Consider the following 18,417-nt stretch of genomic DNA (forward strand, 5'->3'; position numbering starts at 1 on the left):
TATCTATATATAGTTTGATTATTACTAGTCAGATTTCAAAGAGAAAGAGAGGAAGTATCCACTACTGAAATCATTCATGAGTGAGTACTTGCTTGCGGGAGCAGGAGAACTGGATGATGACTTGGTTCAATGAGGTTCTAGAGGATTAGGCTAGTGGGGTTTATCTTTATAATAGGAGATATAGGAGATGTTTGGTTGGGGGTGTTAAAGTTTAACAGGTAATATAGAATTTTTATTTAATTTGACAATTAGTGTCCAATCATACACTAATTAGGCTCAAAAGATTTGTCTCATAAATTATTCTCTAGTTGTGTTTTTAGTTTCGTAAATAATCTACTAGAAAAAGTGTCCGTGTGTTGCAATGGGTGAAAAAGTATAAATCATCCATAGTTTAATATCTGTCTTATTTTATCTTGAAACAACAATTTTTCATTTACATCATTATATTTTTATTGCACTGAACATTATGCTAAAAATATATCATCACACTATAAAAAAGCGAGTTTTTAGGGGTTCTCCCTCTATAATAACCATTCGATTTGTATGCCGTGCTATATGAGCCCGTTATGCATGATCTTACTCTTCTTCTATAATAACCATTCGATCTAAATATCATGCTATATGAGTCTTCCATCATCTATGATTTTACATGGAAGATTTAAGACCCCTATTTAATCTTACAGTAATGTTACCCATTATAAGTCACGTTCTTCTCTCTCTACGTATTCTTGACTCTCTGATTTTGACTCGATATATTTTTTTTCTACTTAAGTAATCAATTGCTCCTTCATCATGCAACTTTTGTTCAAGTCGAGACCAATAACACACAATTAATCAATGAGGAATCCAAACTAATGACGGGAAAATTATTAAAGATAGAATCATGACCATGTATTCTAACGGGAAAAATAATAACTTGATAGTCACGTGCCCATACACAATGGTCATTTGCACAGGCACGGAAGCTGACATTGCTTGATTTGGCTACTGTTGATATCGCCATCAAACGTGAGTGGTAGGAGGCGGACACGCATGGCTAGCATTGCGTGCATCCTCTTGGCTTCGACCGCCATGACATACTCGTTGTGCGTTTGTTACTATCAGCATAGTTTGTGTAATTTTTATTTGCTTTTCTGAATTTTATATATTAGTTATTCAAAAGAAATGATTTTAATTAAAGTTTATATTTTATAATAAAAGACATTTTCTTCTTTACGCACAGTTTTTAAATTATGGTCTGCTCTTTGATTTTTGGCCTTTTCATTTTTATAGCTACTGCATGCCCAATTGCCCATGATAAATCTTGGCATGTTACCTGTTGGTCGTGCAAAGTTATAGGCAGGCTAAGCGTGGTCCTTTTTCTAATTTGTTTTATTTACTGTTCGGAGCACAGTTCGGAGGTGTAGATAGATAGAGATAATTTCCAAACTGAACAGGATCGACTTTGAAAACCATAATCCGAGTAGAGATCGGAGTTGAAGGAAAAATATTGTGGACTGAAACCTATACGGACTGGATAGGTAGAAAGAAATATACCTGGTGGACTAAAATTTTTATAATTATATACTAGAAAGATATTTAGTACTTTATATATATATATATATATATATATATATATATATATATATATATATATTCGATGTGATAGACACTAAAGTTTATAACTAAATAGATCGTATCATTCATTGATTTTTGGATAGTGGTATCAGCAGGAAGCACGTGACAGCAACTACTAAGCCTATCTCATCCACTCTTTGCAATGCCAAGTGGCAGTTACTCGTTGGGCTGAACCTTTCCTACGTGGCACTTCTCAAGATTCTTGTGTGATAGGCCATGGGGGCCACCACCAGGTGCCACATCAGATGCCAAAGCCATCCGGGCTGGACCAACCGGCCAATCCCAGCCCATCAAAAGATGGCCTGTTATCCAACCCCAACTGTATAAAAGCAGCTTCTGTGTTCTGTTCAAACACAGCCGATCACACGCATACACAACACAGAGCAAGCTATCATCTGATCGACATGGCCGGCGCCACCATGGCTCTCACCTCCCGCGCGCTCGTCGGCAAGCCGGCGACCACCAGCACCAGGGACGTCTTCGGCGAGGGCCGCATCACCATGCGCAAGACTGCTGCCAAGCCCAAGCCAGCGGCGTCCGGCAGCCCCTGGTACGGGGCCGACCGCGTCCTGTACCTGGGTCCGTTCTCCGGCGAGCCCCCAAGCTACCTGACCGGCGAGTTCCCCGGCGACTACGGCTGGGACACTGCCGGGCTGTCTGCGGACCCCGAGACCTTCGCCAAGAACCGCGAGCTGGAGGTGATCCACTGCCGCTGGGCCATGCTCGGCGCGCTCGGGTGCGTGTTCCCGGAGCTGCTCGCCCGCAACGGCGTCAAGTTCGGCGAGGCCGTGTGGTTCAAGGCGGGCTCCCAGATCTTCAGCGAGGGCGGGCTGGACTACCTCGGCAACCCGAGCTTGATCCACGCGCAGAGCATCCTGGCCATCTGGGCGTGCCAGGTGGTGCTCATGGGCGCCGTCGAGGGGTACCGCGTCGCCGGTGGCCCGCTCGGAGAGGTGGTCGATCCTCTGTACCCTGGCGGCAGCTTCGACCCGCTTGGGCTCGCCGACGACCCGGAGGCGTTCGCGGAGCTGAAGGTGAAGGAGATCAAGAACGGCCGCCTCGCCATGTTCTCCATGTTCGGCTTCTTCGTGCAGGCTATCGTCACCGGCAAGGGTCCCCTTGAGAACCTCGCCGACCACCTCGCCGACCCTGTCAACAACAACGCCTGGGCGTACGCCACCAACTTCGTCCCCGGCAAGTGAGCGAGGGCATGCTTGTACCGTAGACATACGTATCCGTATGTACTGCAGGGTGTACCAGTATTTGTGAAGGGAGCTTGGGTCAGAGATTGTACCAGTAGTGTATTTGTATGCATGTTCTGACCTGATCAATAAAATATGCTGTAAATTGTATATGTCTTTATTTATGCATACTGTACATGATTGTTCAGACAATCGTTCGATCAAGTGGGAGTTTTGATGAAGTTGCAGCAAAGTTCAGTGAGCACGTCCTAAATCAAACAACAGGTAGCAGACTTATCCCTTCCATGCTCTGGTTTTACAGTGGCGGCAACCTGATAACAATACAGTATTTGACCATGGCACACTGGCAGCTTAATCAACTATTTCGCCTTATATACATAGAAAAGCCTTTTAACGATTTTTTAAGATGTGCCATCAAAGTTAAGATGTGCATATCTTGGTCCCAAGGACCAGAAGAACTACAGATCTCAAAAGTTAAGCACCAACTGCAACTTTCAGCAAAAAATAGGTTGCAAGCGTAGCTGATGCTGACAACGACAATTGGAGGTAAATTCACGTGGAGACCTGTGGAAAAGATATGGCCACTACATAAAACTCAAAACCCACGCACCAAAAGACCAAAACTAAATTTATTTCTGGCACTGAACGAGTCAGACTGAAATTGTCTCTGCCAGTAGAAGTGAAGGGACTACATATCCACTCCGGCAGATATGGCCACTATAGAAGCCTAACAATCACACTACCTGACTTGTTGCAACTTGTGGCACTTGGGGAGTTCTTACAATTACATCGATCTCAACAGTCACGTGAATGACAAGAGAAACTTACAACTGCAGTCACCTCTCTGCCCATGTGAACGGCACCTGACGATGAAAATGATAGCTACGGGATACTGAAAACGTTACTGCCATTCCAACGTTACAGACCCCTGAAGAGTTTTAGTTGAAAATACAGACCCCTGAAGAAGGCTGTGATCTGAATGACGCCCTGGAGTTTCTTCAGAGGTGGGCATGGTATGACCAGGCTGCTACATCCGTTCGCTCTTTGTCTGCATGGATCAAGGGGGATCAGCAATGCCACTCGTGTGGTAGGAATTGATGAGTCTTGATGTGATGGATTTGCTTTGCTAAACTTATATTTTGATTTTGCTACTACATGGTGCAAAGAGAAACCAGGTGGTAACCGTGGAGGCACACCGGCTCGTTTTTAGCTTCAAATGAGAAGTACCTTCCCAGTTTCTTAACTGATAAATTAAATGCCAAACTTTCTAACATCAACTTCCAGGTCATATTACATAGCTGGATGCAGTCAAACATTCAGAAAAAAAAAGGAATAGTTCGTTCTGAACATAGTAGTATTACACTTTTTTTTATTCTGTGCTTATATATAGTATAGCACTTTGGCAACTAGGCAATTTGTTCAGTATACCCATAGTAAAAACCTTTTCACGAACAATGAATTCTAACTTCCATTGGTGAATCATTGAAATAGTAATCACCTTTGTCATATATGAGATCAGCGGCTCTCGGAGGCAAGTCATTCCTTATTAAGACCCCTTCCCTAACCTTGGCATGTGTCTCAGCGTCGTGCTGGAACATTGAGACTAGCTGCTGGAGCTCCAATTTTCTCACCTGAACCTGTTGATCGCTGATCGGATTTTGCAGCCCAAAATAGATATTCCCGGCGATGATCAACAGGAGACCTACTAAGAACAGAAGACCAGAGAACAATGCAAAAGCATACTGAGTGTTCTTGGCTCCAGGTATCCCGTCGACATTGATACCAAACAGTCCTGTGATGATGGACAGAATGAGGCCGCACCCGCCGAATATTGTCAGGTTGTGTGTAATGCGAAGGCTTTTGTCCTGAAAATACCAAAACGACAGAGTTCCTTTTACATAATCGGTATTTCAGTTATCCAGTATCAGTAGGATGTACTAGGCACATAGAAATTCTTGGGTTCAGAATCCCTTTCCACCAGCACCAGAAATTGTAGCAATGTAGCATGTGTTTACCTGCAACCAAGCACGGACAGTGCTCTGCATCACATCCTGAATGGTGAACAGCCGACCCCGGACAGCCTCTTGTTCTTCGATCATTTTCCTTGCATCTTTCTTTACATCCTCAAGCAAGGATTGTGTGGTGCTTCCCCCTAGATACTTTAGGAGTTCAAATATTATCTCCTCTCTAGCATGTAGTGACCATTTCACTCTGATAACCTAGTAATTAAGTACATTGCAGAGTTAGATGCTGTGGTTACAGAGTTGTGCTAGTACTCCTGTAGGGGTTTTCTTGGGTTTTCCTCACTAAAAAACATGGGCCGATTTGCTCAGTCGATCTGTTAGTCAAGTTGTTAGTTGTGTTGGTTCAACCAAGTTGTTTTTTGAGCGAATTGTGGAGTTGAGCAAGTTAGTTTGTCGACCGTTGCACTGAAGTTGCGAGGATGGTGTGGGCGCACCCGCCCCCACTAGTTTAGTTGTTTTGGGGCACATTTTTCACTCATAAAAACTGGGCCAGCATTTTTTTATCCTTGTAATAAAATTACAGTAAATCTTCCTTTTGAATAAAAACATACATACCTGGGTGGCCAACCTTCTAATGTCTTGGTTGAAGATTATACATAGCAGGTTCAGGTCATCTTCATTTCGCCTGAGAATGCCCATATAGAATTCTAGTTACAGAGAAAAACCAATTCAGAGAAGTTGAACATGGGAGTGTAACTTACCTGTTTACAAATTTAAGTTCAATTTCATCAGCTGCACCAAATACGTATTTGCGCCATAGTCTACATATGTAAAAATAAAATGCTTCAATCACAAAGTTTAAGTACCGATGGTACAAAATTAGAGTTTTATGCATATTAGCATATTGAATAGCACCATCAGATCCACCTGTCATCCCATCGAGCAAGCCGGGAAGCCAAATGTGCTATAACTTCATGAATACTCTTGGGAACTGTGCTTCCACAGGTAGAAAGAAGCTCCTGAAAAAATAGAAGACATATTTGACAGTACTACAATTTTCAACCTCAAAATTGCACGTAATCCAATTTCTAACTCTGAAATATGAAAATGGACAACGGACATCCTTCGAATGTCAAAATTGGACAAATTTGGTCCTCTGGTGGGTTTTGTCAGACTTCCAAGGGTGAATTTTATATTTTCTAAAACAATAAAAATCTATTTTGATTTCTAAAACTTCATGACTAATTTATTTTAAATAAAAAATATATGAAATTAGTTCCTGTTTCGTTATTAAAATATTATATATTTGTCGGTGCCCTACTTACAGTTATTTGGATCTTATTTGTTTTATAAACAAATAATGAGCACGGCTACAAGAAATAGAACAATAGAACAGAAAATAAACTACTTCCAAATAACTATATGCAGATCATTAACATGTAGATAACATTTCTAGAAAAATAATCGGTACTAGTTTGATATTTTCCTGATTGAAAATAAATGAATTATGAATTTTTAGAGGTCAAACTAGATTTTTTATATATGATTTTGGGAAATACTAGGGACCAGTCCCGACAGTTGGTGGCTGGCCATTAGCGGGTTAAAAATCACAATGTAGAAACTATGGTAATTTTCATAGATATTAATTACACCGCTAATTTGTTGATGTGGCAAGTAATTTAATGAAGAGAGAGGAAAAATCCAAGAAACCAGATCTAACTAAGAAAATTGAGTTTTCATGGTTATGAATGGACTTACTCGTAGCCCATTGAAGAGCGAATATGGTTTCTATCACTACTTATGTCATATATTGTAGAAAATCTTGTACCGAGAAGAATGGTTTCTTGGTACAATGCCCTATGCTATAGAAAGTACTACTCTCTCCATCCCAAATTGTAAGTCGTTTGACTTTTCTACCCCAAGTTTGACTACTCGTCTTATTCAAAAAATTTGTGCAAATATAGTCAAATTTAAGTCATTCTTGAAGAATTTTTATTAATAAACTAATACACAACAAAAAAGTAATATTTTGTACAAAACTTTGAATAAGACTAGTGGTCAAACTTGATATTAAAAAAAGTTAAACGACTTACAATTTTGGAATGGATTGAGTAATAGTTTCATGCACTGGGTTTAAAAGGTGAAAAATGTACTGACTGAGGAAAATTGGTCAGGAACACAAAGCTGATCTCTTCAGAGTAACTGTTGATTGATGGTCATTAGTTCCATTACCTGGACCTCTGTAACTCCTATAACGTTGACGTTTGGTGCTGAGCCTTTCACATGGAGAGCTGTTATCAGGAAATTTTGAGCCTGCCAAGCACGGATGACAATAGGAATGTCGTCTTCGTCACGAGTCGGATCGCCGACCCGAAAAGCAGGCCTCCCGAAACTCTAACAGGAACCTCATAGAGCAGATGCTTCATCTTGTCACTGATGAGCATGGTCTCATCCCTGAGCGCCACGCAGATTGCCGGGTGCAGCCACCGCGCGCTGGTAGCCAGCCACGCGTCCACGGCCGGGTGCCCCGCTGCGACGTGGCACCACCAGGTCGGACCCGCCGGCCGCTGCCAGTACGGCACGGCGACGTCGGCGACCGTGATGTCGTCGTCGTCTCTGTCGCCACAGCAGTGATGATGGCCGGCGTCCGTGAGGCCGATCCCCTGCCTCTCGTCGTCCCCGTCGACCATCGCCGCCAGCTCCGTGATCCTCGTCCACCCGATGGGACACCAGTAGCTCTCGGCCGGCAGCGGCCTCCCGTGCCTGCACGCTGGCCTCATCCTCGGCTCGTCGCCGTCGGTGGAAGAACCTGACGATTACCAAAAAAAAAAAATTACTACCGAGCAAGAAACTTGTTATATATGCGACGACACGATCACGAAGAGGAGACAAGTATCTGTACCGGAATCTGTGATGATCGGAAGGTCCTTGGATTGGGAGGAGTTGCTCCGGGAAAGGTCGATGGGAGGGCTGGCGAAGCCGTGGCCGCGACGGCGAACGAACTCGAAGGCGCAGACGAGGCCGCCGGTCCACAGGTCGGACCACGGCGCCGTGCAGGCTCCAAAGCTGTTCTTGAGTTGCTGCACGTCGTTGATCGCCGCCGGCGGCCGCCACCTACTGCCGCTGTACCACCCATGCTTGCCGTCCATCCCGTACACGTCGGTCGCGTCCTCCTCCCAGAATCCCGGAGGAAAACGGCCGGGGGTGTCGGCGACTCGGCGTGCGTCGCGTTCGCGAATCACGTGCAATGAGTAGTGAGTGGATGGGCACAAACAAGCGCATGCGGCTCTTTAAATGGCGGCAGCCGCCTGCGTACGCCATGGGACGCTTCTAAGGTCCGGTGTCGAACTGTCGATCGCGCGGCGCGACACGGTGAGGGGGATGGGGGCAGTGTCGTCGTCGTCTCGTCACGCGTCGGCGTCGAGGAGGTTGCAGTGCTGCTACTACTACTACTACATGGACACGGCGGTGCGTTATGGCAGAAGCGGTCGGAGGGAGACGAAGCGGCACCGGCACGTGACACTGGCCTTTCTGCGTGGGCGTGGCTCCACTTGACCTTGTTCGGTGGTTCCAGGCTTCCAGCCTATGGAATACGCGATGATTTAGGGCGTCTTTTCAAATACTCCCTCCTACGAAAGAATCAATTTCTAAAATTCATGCCAGTCAAATTTTTTAAAATTTGATTAACTATATAGAAAAAAGTAACAACATCTATGACATAAAATACACACCATATGAAAATATATTCTATGATGAATATAATGATACTAATTTGATACCATAAATCTTAGTATTTTTTCTAAAAATTTAGTCAAAGTTTAAGAAATTTGACTTAGGACAACTCTAGAAATTGATTATTTCATGGATGGAGGGAGTAGCTAACTAGATGAAACATATAAATAAATAAAATAAATAAACATTATAGTGGAGAGTTATATGAGAAAGGTATTTCTAGAAGGTCGTGTTACATTAGCTATTTACAAGTTGCTAGTTATTTAGGAGTCGTTAGCTATTTGATCTCTGTTCTTGATAGTCAATACAAGTGTTACTTTTTTTATTATTTTTATACCTCGTCTAGTTAGCTATTTGTAAATTGTCATTAAAAATATCATTATAGCCAATGGAATTCCTTCAATAAAGTAGGTCTTCTGAAGTTTGAATTTTGCAAAATAAAATACGTCATGTATAGAATTCTCGTATCAAAGTATTTACTTCGATCTAAACACACCGCCTATTTGTTCGTAAAAAGAAGATTTTAAGAGACTCTAGACATATTTAGAGGCTGTGTCTATGTAAGAGAGGGCCTCAAAACAAATGTCGTCTCTAAAATTCATTTAAAGTATCTTTAAAAGTACGTCTTTCTAAAATTTACTCTCCTATTTAAGTAAAAATCACATTTTATATTTTTCTACCCTTCAATAATTCAGAGGTCCCCACCTGAATTTGTATTGATCATATACTTCCTAAAGCAGTTTTGTTTACAGCTTAGCAGCCTGATCGATTTTCTAGCTTTCTTATTACATGGCTGCCGAAAAAACACCACACCCTACTTCTACAATTGGCCTCCGTCGAACTGGAAATCTCAGCTTCCACAAAGCGGCATTAGAAATACAGGCCATGAGGGTCTGACGAAGGTTTGCTGTCTCATTTCTGAAGACTGCTCCGTTTCGCCGCTTCCAAATCTGCCAGCAGCACAGGGGAAATGAAGGTGCTGAACTGAGTAAGTGGAATAGAAGCAGGTGTTCAAATGTTGTGAGAGAAGGTTGTTGCGTCTGGGGGCAGGGCTATGCCGATCTTAGCCCAAAACTCCTTGGCAAAAGCACAGCCTGCAAAAATGTGGTCCATGCAGCCCACGGAGCTCACACGTCTGGCTATCGACAATCTAGCTTCTTCTTCATTAGGTTCACCCGGCAATGAGGCCTTGTTTAGTCACTCAAAAACCTAAAAACTTTTTAAGATTTCTCATCATATCGAATCTTGTGACACATGCATGGAACATTAAATATAGATAAAAAAACTAATTACACATTTTATCTGTAATTTGTGAAACAAATCTTTTGAGTATAGTTAGTCCATAGTTGGACAATACTGTCAAATAAAAACAAAAGTGTTACAGTCCAAAAACTTTATACCTCCTTAACTAAACAAGGCCTGAATGCGTATGCGTCCCTGCGAGAGCAGCAGCAGCTACATGAAGAACTGAAGCCTCTTTGGCACATGACTGCTCCAAATGAAGGTCGCAGCTGGCACCTGGCAGTGAGTTACCGTCCCTGAACTTGAGCAGCCTGTAAAGACCTCCTGAGTTGAACTTCCCCAGGGGAAGACAGAAGGTTCCCTTCCTGACATCGTCATGATCGCTCAGTTCCGTGCATGCAAGGATTGACCTCACTTCAATCAGGTCGGACACAGGACAAGTGCCAAGTTGTCTTTAGGAACGTAATTCTGATATCAATAAGAAACATGCCAAGTTACAACAAGTGCAGTTACAGAAAACTCAAAGTTCATTCTTAACAAGGAACAAAGCTAACAAGTTTATTTATTCAGCAGAAAGTGTAGAGTCAAATGGAATCCTCCCACGAACAGTACAGAGGATTATTATAGATATATAGATAATGAGAACTGCAAAAAAGCTCCGCCTGCTGGTTCAGGGTCCACCACTAGTTGACCGAAGTTGGCTTATAGTCGATTACGATGACCTTGTCCAACACAGGCAAGAACACATTTGCGAATTCAACATGTTTAGGGTGCTCAATGTACTCCTTGATTCCTTCCGTGCTTTCAAATGTCGATTCAAAGACATGCGTGAACCCTTGATGCATGTTTTCTATGCTCACATCAGTTCCCCTGCAGATTAAAGAGCACATGAGGAATCTGATAGTTTGAAACAACGCAGTAACCTTGCATCAAAGAAATGAGAGAACTACTAAGACACACGATCGCATTCGCATTGATGTGCTCAAAATTGCTAGGATGTGACAAATGGACATTCCGGTGATTGCTAAGATTTGAAAAATTGGTACACTCGAGAACATACAGTTTTGTAAAAGGACCAGGTAGAAGTGATTCTATAAAGTTACCAAAGAATGTTGATGATCTGTTCATTGTATTTGTTTGATAATATATAAATCATTTGAGTCCCATGTACACATTTTATCACAAACAAGAAGACGCTGAAAGTCTGGAGCATCTGACACCAGATATCACCAACTAGACAGCATAATCCATGTTTGCAAGAACTGCAAAGTGAAATGCTCATAATTGGAATGATGGAATAATGTCTTGAGAGAGAACAGTTAGCATGCTTATTTAATTTAATCAAGTGGGCTGGAAAACGATCAAGGTGAACAGATTATGAACTATTTGTGTGTATGCCTCATATTTTGGAGCAAGAATTGTATGCCTTAGATTGTGAATTTGTGATACAAGGGGACACTATGTGTGTTGACAATATCAACAGTAAAACGTCATGGAAGGTGGAACCAAATTACTCCATCTAAGAAAATTACAATGCACAGTTTTCCTAAGGTTTGGAAGCAAAGTTATAACAGCACTGAGAATGCTTTGGTCATTTGTCTTGTACTAGGATTCTTTTTTTTTTAAAAAAAGTTTATGTACCAGGATTCTTTCGGTGCCCTGACTTGCCTAGGACTCTCAGCACAGAAGCAACACAAAAGAAATAGACTGAGTTTGTACCTAGTACAGTGTTGACTATATTACTTGCGAGAAAACGGCACTGGATCAGAGCAAAAGCAAAATCACAGGGCCAACAATCAAGAATTCACAATCAGTGACGGCGCACGGGGGAGAGTCTCAAACAAAACTGAACTAAACCAGGCACCTAATTCGTCGAGCACCTGGGGTGCGCCAGGGTCCGGGTGGGTGAGCCGCACAGAACGCACCAGCAGCCGGCATGGAATTGAGTCGTATCAAGGACTAGCAGTGGAGGGTGTTAGTTACCAGTGGAAGGCCTTCATGGAGGGGACGGCGGCGACGAGCGCGGCGTATCCGCGGATGAGCTCGTCCAGGCGCTCCTGCGTCACGTCCTCCTTGAAGCGTGCCAGCAGGATGTGCTTCACCACGCCGCCGCTGGCCATCTTCTTGGTAGTGGTAGGTGAGGCTGCGGTGGGTGTGGGTACCAGCAGTAGTACTTCGCTCTGCTTCTTGGTTCGCTTCTGGGCGACGGACCGCTTTGTACGGGTGAGACTGTGAGAGTTGCGCGAGGTGAGGTTGGGCGGATCGTGGCTCGTCGGCACGCACTCTCGCCTGGATCAGGCCAGGCGTAAACAAACACGACGGATCACGAGGTGGATGCTTCGATCTCAGATTCCCAGAATCACCGTGAGTTGACCTGGAACAAGAGACTGAAAAGCCTTTTTTTAATGTATTAGTTCCGAAATTTATTAAGATTTTTTGTCACATCAAATTTTTGATACATACATGAAGTATTAAATATAGATAAAAACAAAACTAATTGCACAGTTTACCTATAGTATGCGAGATGAATCTTTTGAACCTAGTTAGTCTATGATTGGACAATAATTATCAAATACAAACAAAAGTGCTACATAGCGAAAGCCAAAAGTTGTCACGAACTAGGCCTTGTTTAGTTCTAAAAATTTTACAAAATAGACATTGTACCACTTTTGTTTGTCTTCGATAAATATTTTCTAATCATGGACTAATTAGGCTTTTGTCTCGCAAATTATAGGTACACTGTACAATTAGTTATTTTTTATCTATATATTAATGCTCTATGCATGTGCCGCAAGATTCGATGTGACGAAAAATCTGAAAAAATTTTCAAAACTTGTTGGAAACTAAACAAGGCCTAAACAAGACCTCATTAAGTAGAAGATAGGAGTTTTATATGTATATAGAGTAGCACCGAGGTCTAACACAGCCGGCAACACTAGAAAAGCAGTCAGAGTAAAACTATACAGAGACTAGTATAATGCATGTGCTAACGCTACGGTGTCATTCAACCATACAAATTAAAACTAAAATATTATTTCTCTGCATTTGACTTAACCATTACAACTCAACACGCCAAACGCACAATGCCAACAAACATATAATCTGGGATTCCTTTTTACTAAAAATTGAATTAAATTTCTTCAAAGACAAAGGATACATGACGCACAATATCTTCAACAATTATAATACAACTCTACTAATTACAATAAACCAAATATATGACTCAAAATATATATTGTAACCTCTAAAATTCTCTTTTTATGAAACTGATATGCAGTTTATTTTGCATGTGCCGACTTTTTGTGGTCTCTATTTTGCATGTCCCGTGCTTAGCTTAAGTTGCACCTTGCACTCCTGTCCACCTCGACCACCCAGCAGTCAATACTCATTTGAAACTGGGAACACATCCAACTATCAAAAGGATACAATAATAGTGAAGAGAATGCGAGACAATATATTTATTCAGCATACTTGAAGAAAGATTGTTACCTGGTTGATTGTGCTGCAGGGACTGGGGCGGCGGCGGTGGGGGAGGATGGAGGGGAGCACCTGGTGCGGAGGTGACGATCGGTTTTTTTTCTTTTTGTCTCGGACTCATTACGAGGGAAGCCGGGAGAAAGGGTCGGAGTGAAGCGAGGGAGCTGACGGAGGTTTGATTTGACGTGAGGCTGAGGGTGTGTAAGGTCGTGATCATACTTCTAATCTGGGTCGTTAAATCTGTAAGACATGTGCTGTGAGTCGTTGATCTTGCAGGTGGAATTTGCCTAGAGAAGATTTCAATTATATTAGAGATATCTCCAACTGCTAATGGTTAGCTGTTGTAAAAGCCTTCTGTAGGTACTAGAAAGACAGGCGCAACTTTGCCGCGCCCTTGTTGGATACTCCGAGCAATGAATAATGGATGTCTTTTTGGCCGCCGACTTTTATTTGTGGTTGATTGGAAATTGTGAAGTTGCTAAAATCTAATGAACGTTCTATTGAACAATGTCCTTTTTTATACCTTAATATATTGAACAACGTTTTCTAAATTTATTTTAGGATTAATGGGGTTATTCTTTCAGTGGTATGAAACGTGCTCGTCGATAGCGAGACGTCTATGGTGGACTTTCACTACTACACAACTATTAACCGTGACGGGCACTTTACGTTTACCGCAGCGGACATTGGCGTCCGCCACGAATGGAAGGTCACGGTTAATCGTGGCCTCACCGTGGCGGGCGCCTGTGCCCGCTGCGGAAAACAAAAAAAACCTGGACAGGCCCGCCGAGCCCATCCAGAGGCCCGACGAGCCCATCCAGGAAACCCTAGCGCTGCCGGTAGTTGACGGTGTACCAGTGCACGACGACCTTGGCAGCGGCGTAGGGGGAGCGCGGGTGGAAGGGTGTGTCCTCGCTCTGCGGCGGCGGCGTGGAGCTGAACATCTCCGAGGATTCGCATGGTAGTAGCGGATGGGCTTGCACGAGAGGCGGACGGCCTCGAGCAGGTGGAGCGCCCTCGTGGCGGTGACGTCGGCGGTGTAGTCGGGGACCTCGAAGGAGATGGCGACGTGCAACTGCGCGGCGAGGTTGTAGACCTCGTCGGGGCCAATGGCGTCGAGCGCCGCGGAGGGACGAGGAGTCGGAGAAGTCGGCGTAGTGGAGCCGCATCGGGGGCCGCGGCGACGACGACACCGCGTGGAGGTCGTGGTAGATGTGGTCCAGCCGCTGCGTGTTGAAGTTAGAGGAGCGGCGGATGTGGTCCAGCACCTCGTACCTCTTGGACAGGAGCAGCCCCGTGATGCTCGTGATCAGCGCCACCTTCCGCGCCGGCGCAAGGGCAGTGGCGGCCGCGCTGTTGGAATGAGCCATTTGGGAAGCGAGGGAGGAAGGGGATTGCAAATTTGGGGTAGAGGGTTGGCGGTCAGATCTGCTCTCATAGGGGGATGGAGTATTTATATGACCCTTGCTATCGGGCCGCTGGTGGGTTATTTGAGCTTCGAAATTTACTGTGACGGGCATGATAGGTTGCCCGCTGCGGTAAATCAATTTACCGCAGCGGGCATCTTAATATGTCCGTCACGGAAAATATATATTTTTCGTGGCGGACGTTTTAAGATGCCCGCTGCGGTAAATCGATTTACCGTAGTGGGTAGGGATGAAAACGGATCGGATATGGACGGATATCACCGATATTATATTTGTTTTCATATTTTTGGTCGGATTCGGATTCGAATACGGATAATGTCAATCATGTCGGATAAGATACGATTGGATGTCGACATCATAAATATACGATTTAAATATTCGGATACGGATACGGTACCGGATGTTGAATATTCGGACTCGGATACGGATAGATTTGAACCTCTCTAAACGAATTCGGTCTCGAATAAAATATCCGTACCGTTTTCATCCCTAGTAGTGGGCATCTTAAAACGTCCGCCACAAAAAATATATATTTTCCGTGACAGACATATTAAGATGCCCGCTGCGGTAAATCGATTTACCGCAACGGGCAAAAGTGTCCGTCGCGGTTAATTAAAAGTGTCCGTCGCGGTAAATCATGAGATTTACCGCAGCGGACAAAAAAAAAACGCCCGCCACGGAGTGAATAGTAGCAACGTCACGGAAGTTCGTTTCTGTAGTAGTTTTTGTTAATCTGATAGAGGTATGGTGTGCGTGCGTGTGTTGATAGGGGTGAGCATGCACTTGTTCAGTGGTAAGCGACGTGGCCATCGACAGCGAGATGTCTATGATGACCTCGTCAATCTCATAAAGGTAGGATATGAGCGTGTGTGTTCATAGGGGGTGGGTATGCACTCGTTCAGTGATAGACTGGTAGGCGACGTGTCTGTTAATCCCAAAGTATGCACTCTTTTATGTGAGCGTATGTGTCTGTAAGGGCACTTTCAATGTAGAAACTACTATAGTTTCTATCTACATTAATTATACTGTCACACCCGGTTTTAGAGAACAAAACCAAGCAAGCCATATGTGTGCCCAGGAAGTCCACACATATAACAACAGAAAGGAATAGTATCAGAAAACAATGTTATATAGCGAAAACATACATATAATAGACACTTACATCAGAGTATCGCGGAATGATAACTAATCTTTAGGCTCAATCTTCACAGGGACGGTTGACTGGGGTAACATATGCCTAGCACTCCTTGTATCCTGAGAACATCCTTCATGACTCCATCCTTCTAATCAACTCTTTCTAGTGGACTGGAGTGGTGGGAAATAGCAAGAGTGAGCACATATCGTACTCAACAAGTATAACCAGGGGTTCATGAGGCTCAAGTAGCTGACACTGGTTTGACTGCATTTAGCTTTTAATAGTGGATAGCATATTCATAATTAAGTAGCAAATGTCAAGGTGGCATAAATAATCCATTAATCCCATGATCAAGTGTAAGCATAATTAATTCATAGCATAAACGATAATCAAATGAACATAACAACTTAATAAGCTCATCGTCGTCGCAGCAAGAACCCCCAAGGCCGCTCATAACCGTGAGCACGGCTAGTATACTAGTTTTAACACTCTGTAGAGGTTGTACATCTTTACCCATGAGTTATGATTTACCCTTTCGCCCGAGGTAGCTAATCTCTTAACCCCCTTCCTAGGGAGGTCGGCAGGGATGACTATGAAGCCTTTCAAAAGTTCGTCTAACATGTTAGGGCCGCAAGGTTTCCTTTGCGAGCAGATATAGATACCCCCTTCCGAATGGCACAATGACGCGCAGCCTATACACATAGGGACAGGGGCTCGCACTATACCCGTGTCGGTTCAGCCCCTCTAGCGCCCTTTCGGGTAACCACTAACAAGCTAGAAAAGGTCTCCATACTGGGCTAAAGCCAGAGCCATTATAGCCCTCATGGTTGCACTGTTGTCCCGGTGATCACTTACAGACAAGATCTCATATAGTTATTTGTCATCTTATAACGTTCATTGCATAGCTATTAATCATCTTACAAGATCATGGATTATATCAAGCACTAGCTCATCTACACCAAATGCATAACAAGTAGGTAGCAAGAAATACAGGTAACAATCATCTATGATTTTTCTAAGGTCGACAAGGTGATAGCATGCATATGATATATATGTGTAGTTATAAGTGAATAGGTAACAAGGATGATCCAGTTATACTTGCCTTAAACACTTGCTCAATTCTCACACCATCAGCTTTTGGTCATCATCTTCTAATCTTCCGCGTCCACAAACAGTTCTTGTCTATTCGTATCAAGCACCACACATAGGCAAACATACAAGCAGCAAACAGAACAACTAAGAACAATACACCATACAAGATAAAAGAGCGTACTAAAAGATAGCTAATGCTACAAGGTCATAAGAAACGCTCATAACGGAACTATCGTTACAAAGGATACGACTATCGTGACCGCCTACAAGAAGAGATAAAAGACTACGGAGCGTATTTATTTTATTTCAGTGAAACAAGGTGATAGATATTTTAGAGAAACATCCTAAAGTGGAATTAATCAAATTGGATTAGTTACAAAGTCGGAGTTAAAACTTAATTACATTTTAATTATAAATAATTACATATAGAATTTAATCTATTTAAGTATTTGTAATTTAGAAATCATAAAGCAAGTGAGAGCAACTAATTGAATAATCATGTTTCAAGGTTTATCTAAGCAGATCATATTTTCACAGACATTAATGTTGGTATTAATCATATTAACATTTATTTATGAAATACGAGAGCTATAAACTTAAGTTATTGTTAATAAATTAAAAGACAGGGGATAAATATTAATCATATCAGCTACACATTTCATGTTTAGCTAAACCACTATAGTTAAGAAATATTTAAGTTGTCATTAATTGTATTAACACTTATTGATTGATTTATTTATTTATAAAGATTGAAATTATGAACCTAAGCCACTTTTAATTCAATAAGACATATATAAGCATGAATCAAATTAATATGATTAATTAAATTTATAAACTCATAACATGACAAATATTGTTACTAACTCATAACTTAAAGTTGGTGTGGTCACAACGCAACCAAAAACAGAATTATAACCCTAGATTAATTTTTATTAGGAAGCTATTAATTAAATATTAAATAAATTATATTTAAATCAATAAATTCAGAATTGAGTTACATAATAAATATGTATACTACTATGTAGAATCCGTCGATATGAATCTAATGCAGCTTAAACCACTCAAATCGGTCGTAAAACGAATGAACGACACAGATTAAACGAGCAGTGGCAAAACCGTAATAACCTTATCTTGTACCTTGGTCGTCGTTTCCATCTGGATGTGGCCCTGGCCATGGTTGAGTGCTGATGCTGCTGCACCAATTGCACGAGAGGAGGATGGCCTCTGCGCTGGCCTGCCAACCGGCCGTAGACGGCGCTGGGCACGCACCCACGACGGGCTAGGCTAGGAGTCTTCACGGCAGCCTACCTCCACGGGCTGCACAGAGCCGGCCACGCGATCAACGGTGGCGCCTATGGCAGCTGCAAGCAGCGTGCGAGAGAGGCCACGCAAACCACAGGACTCGGCTTGGCGGCGCAGTTTGGCCGTGACGCAGCCAAGGGCCAGGACGGTCGGAACGAAGGAGCTTTGTGGTCGTCAATGGAGTTTATCCCGGAATCTCGTCGGAAAAGCGATAGAAGGTTAGGAAC

General features: G+C 43.0%; 3 protein-coding genes and 1 pseudogene across 3 annotated transcripts; 1 reads left to right on the forward strand and 3 right to left on the reverse strand.

The window, feature by feature from the left end:
• On the forward strand, positions 1,955-3,019 carry LOC8082204 (chlorophyll a-b binding protein of LHCII type 1). The gene has a single exon (XM_002455857.2). It carries the CDS (start codon positions 2,022-2,024, stop codon positions 2,817-2,819), a length of 798 nt encoding a protein of 265 aa, XP_002455902.1. The 5' UTR covers positions 1,955-2,021; the 3' UTR covers positions 2,820-3,019.
• On the reverse strand, positions 3,306-8,374 carry LOC8082205 (annotated as a pseudogene).
• Positions 10,206-12,128, reverse strand: LOC8082497 (stress-response A/B barrel domain-containing protein HS1). The gene is made up of 2 exons (XM_002458062.2): positions 11,741-12,128; positions 10,206-10,627 (listed from the first exon to the last, which is right to left on the reverse strand). Exons 1-2 carry the CDS (start codon positions 11,875-11,877, stop codon positions 10,441-10,443), a joined length of 324 nt encoding a protein of 107 aa, XP_002458107.1. The 5' UTR covers positions 11,878-12,128; the 3' UTR covers positions 10,206-10,440.
• On the reverse strand, positions 14,062-14,604 carry LOC8082498 (GDP-mannose 4,6 dehydratase 2). The gene has a single exon (XM_002458063.2). The coding sequence runs from the start codon at positions 14,602-14,604 to the stop codon at positions 14,062-14,064; it is 543 nt and encodes a 180-aa protein (XP_002458108.2).

Source organism: Sorghum bicolor, chromosome 3 (assembly GCF_000003195.3).
Source record: "Sorghum bicolor cultivar BTx623 chromosome 3, Sorghum_bicolor_NCBIv3, whole genome shotgun sequence".
Classification (NCBI taxonomy): domain Eukaryota; kingdom Viridiplantae; phylum Streptophyta; class Magnoliopsida; order Poales; family Poaceae; genus Sorghum; species Sorghum bicolor.

Bases quoted from the DNA above. Each gene is read 5' to 3' on its own strand.
- LOC8082204 (XM_002455857.2), top strand. From the start codon at position 2,022: ATGGCCGGCGCCACCATGGCTCTCACCTCCCGCGCGCTCGTCGGCAAG.
- LOC8082497 (XM_002458062.2), bottom strand. From the start codon at position 11,877: ATGGCCAGCGGCGGCGTGGTGAAGCACATCCTGCTGGCACGCTTCAAG. The intron at 10,628-11,740 runs GTAACTAACACC...TTTAATCTGCAG, and splicing joins TCCATGAAGGCCTTCCACTG to GGGAACTGATGTGAGCATAG.
- LOC8082498 (XM_002458063.2), bottom strand. From the start codon at position 14,604: ATGGCTCATTCCAACAGCGCGGCCGCCACTGCCCTTGCGCCGGCGCGG.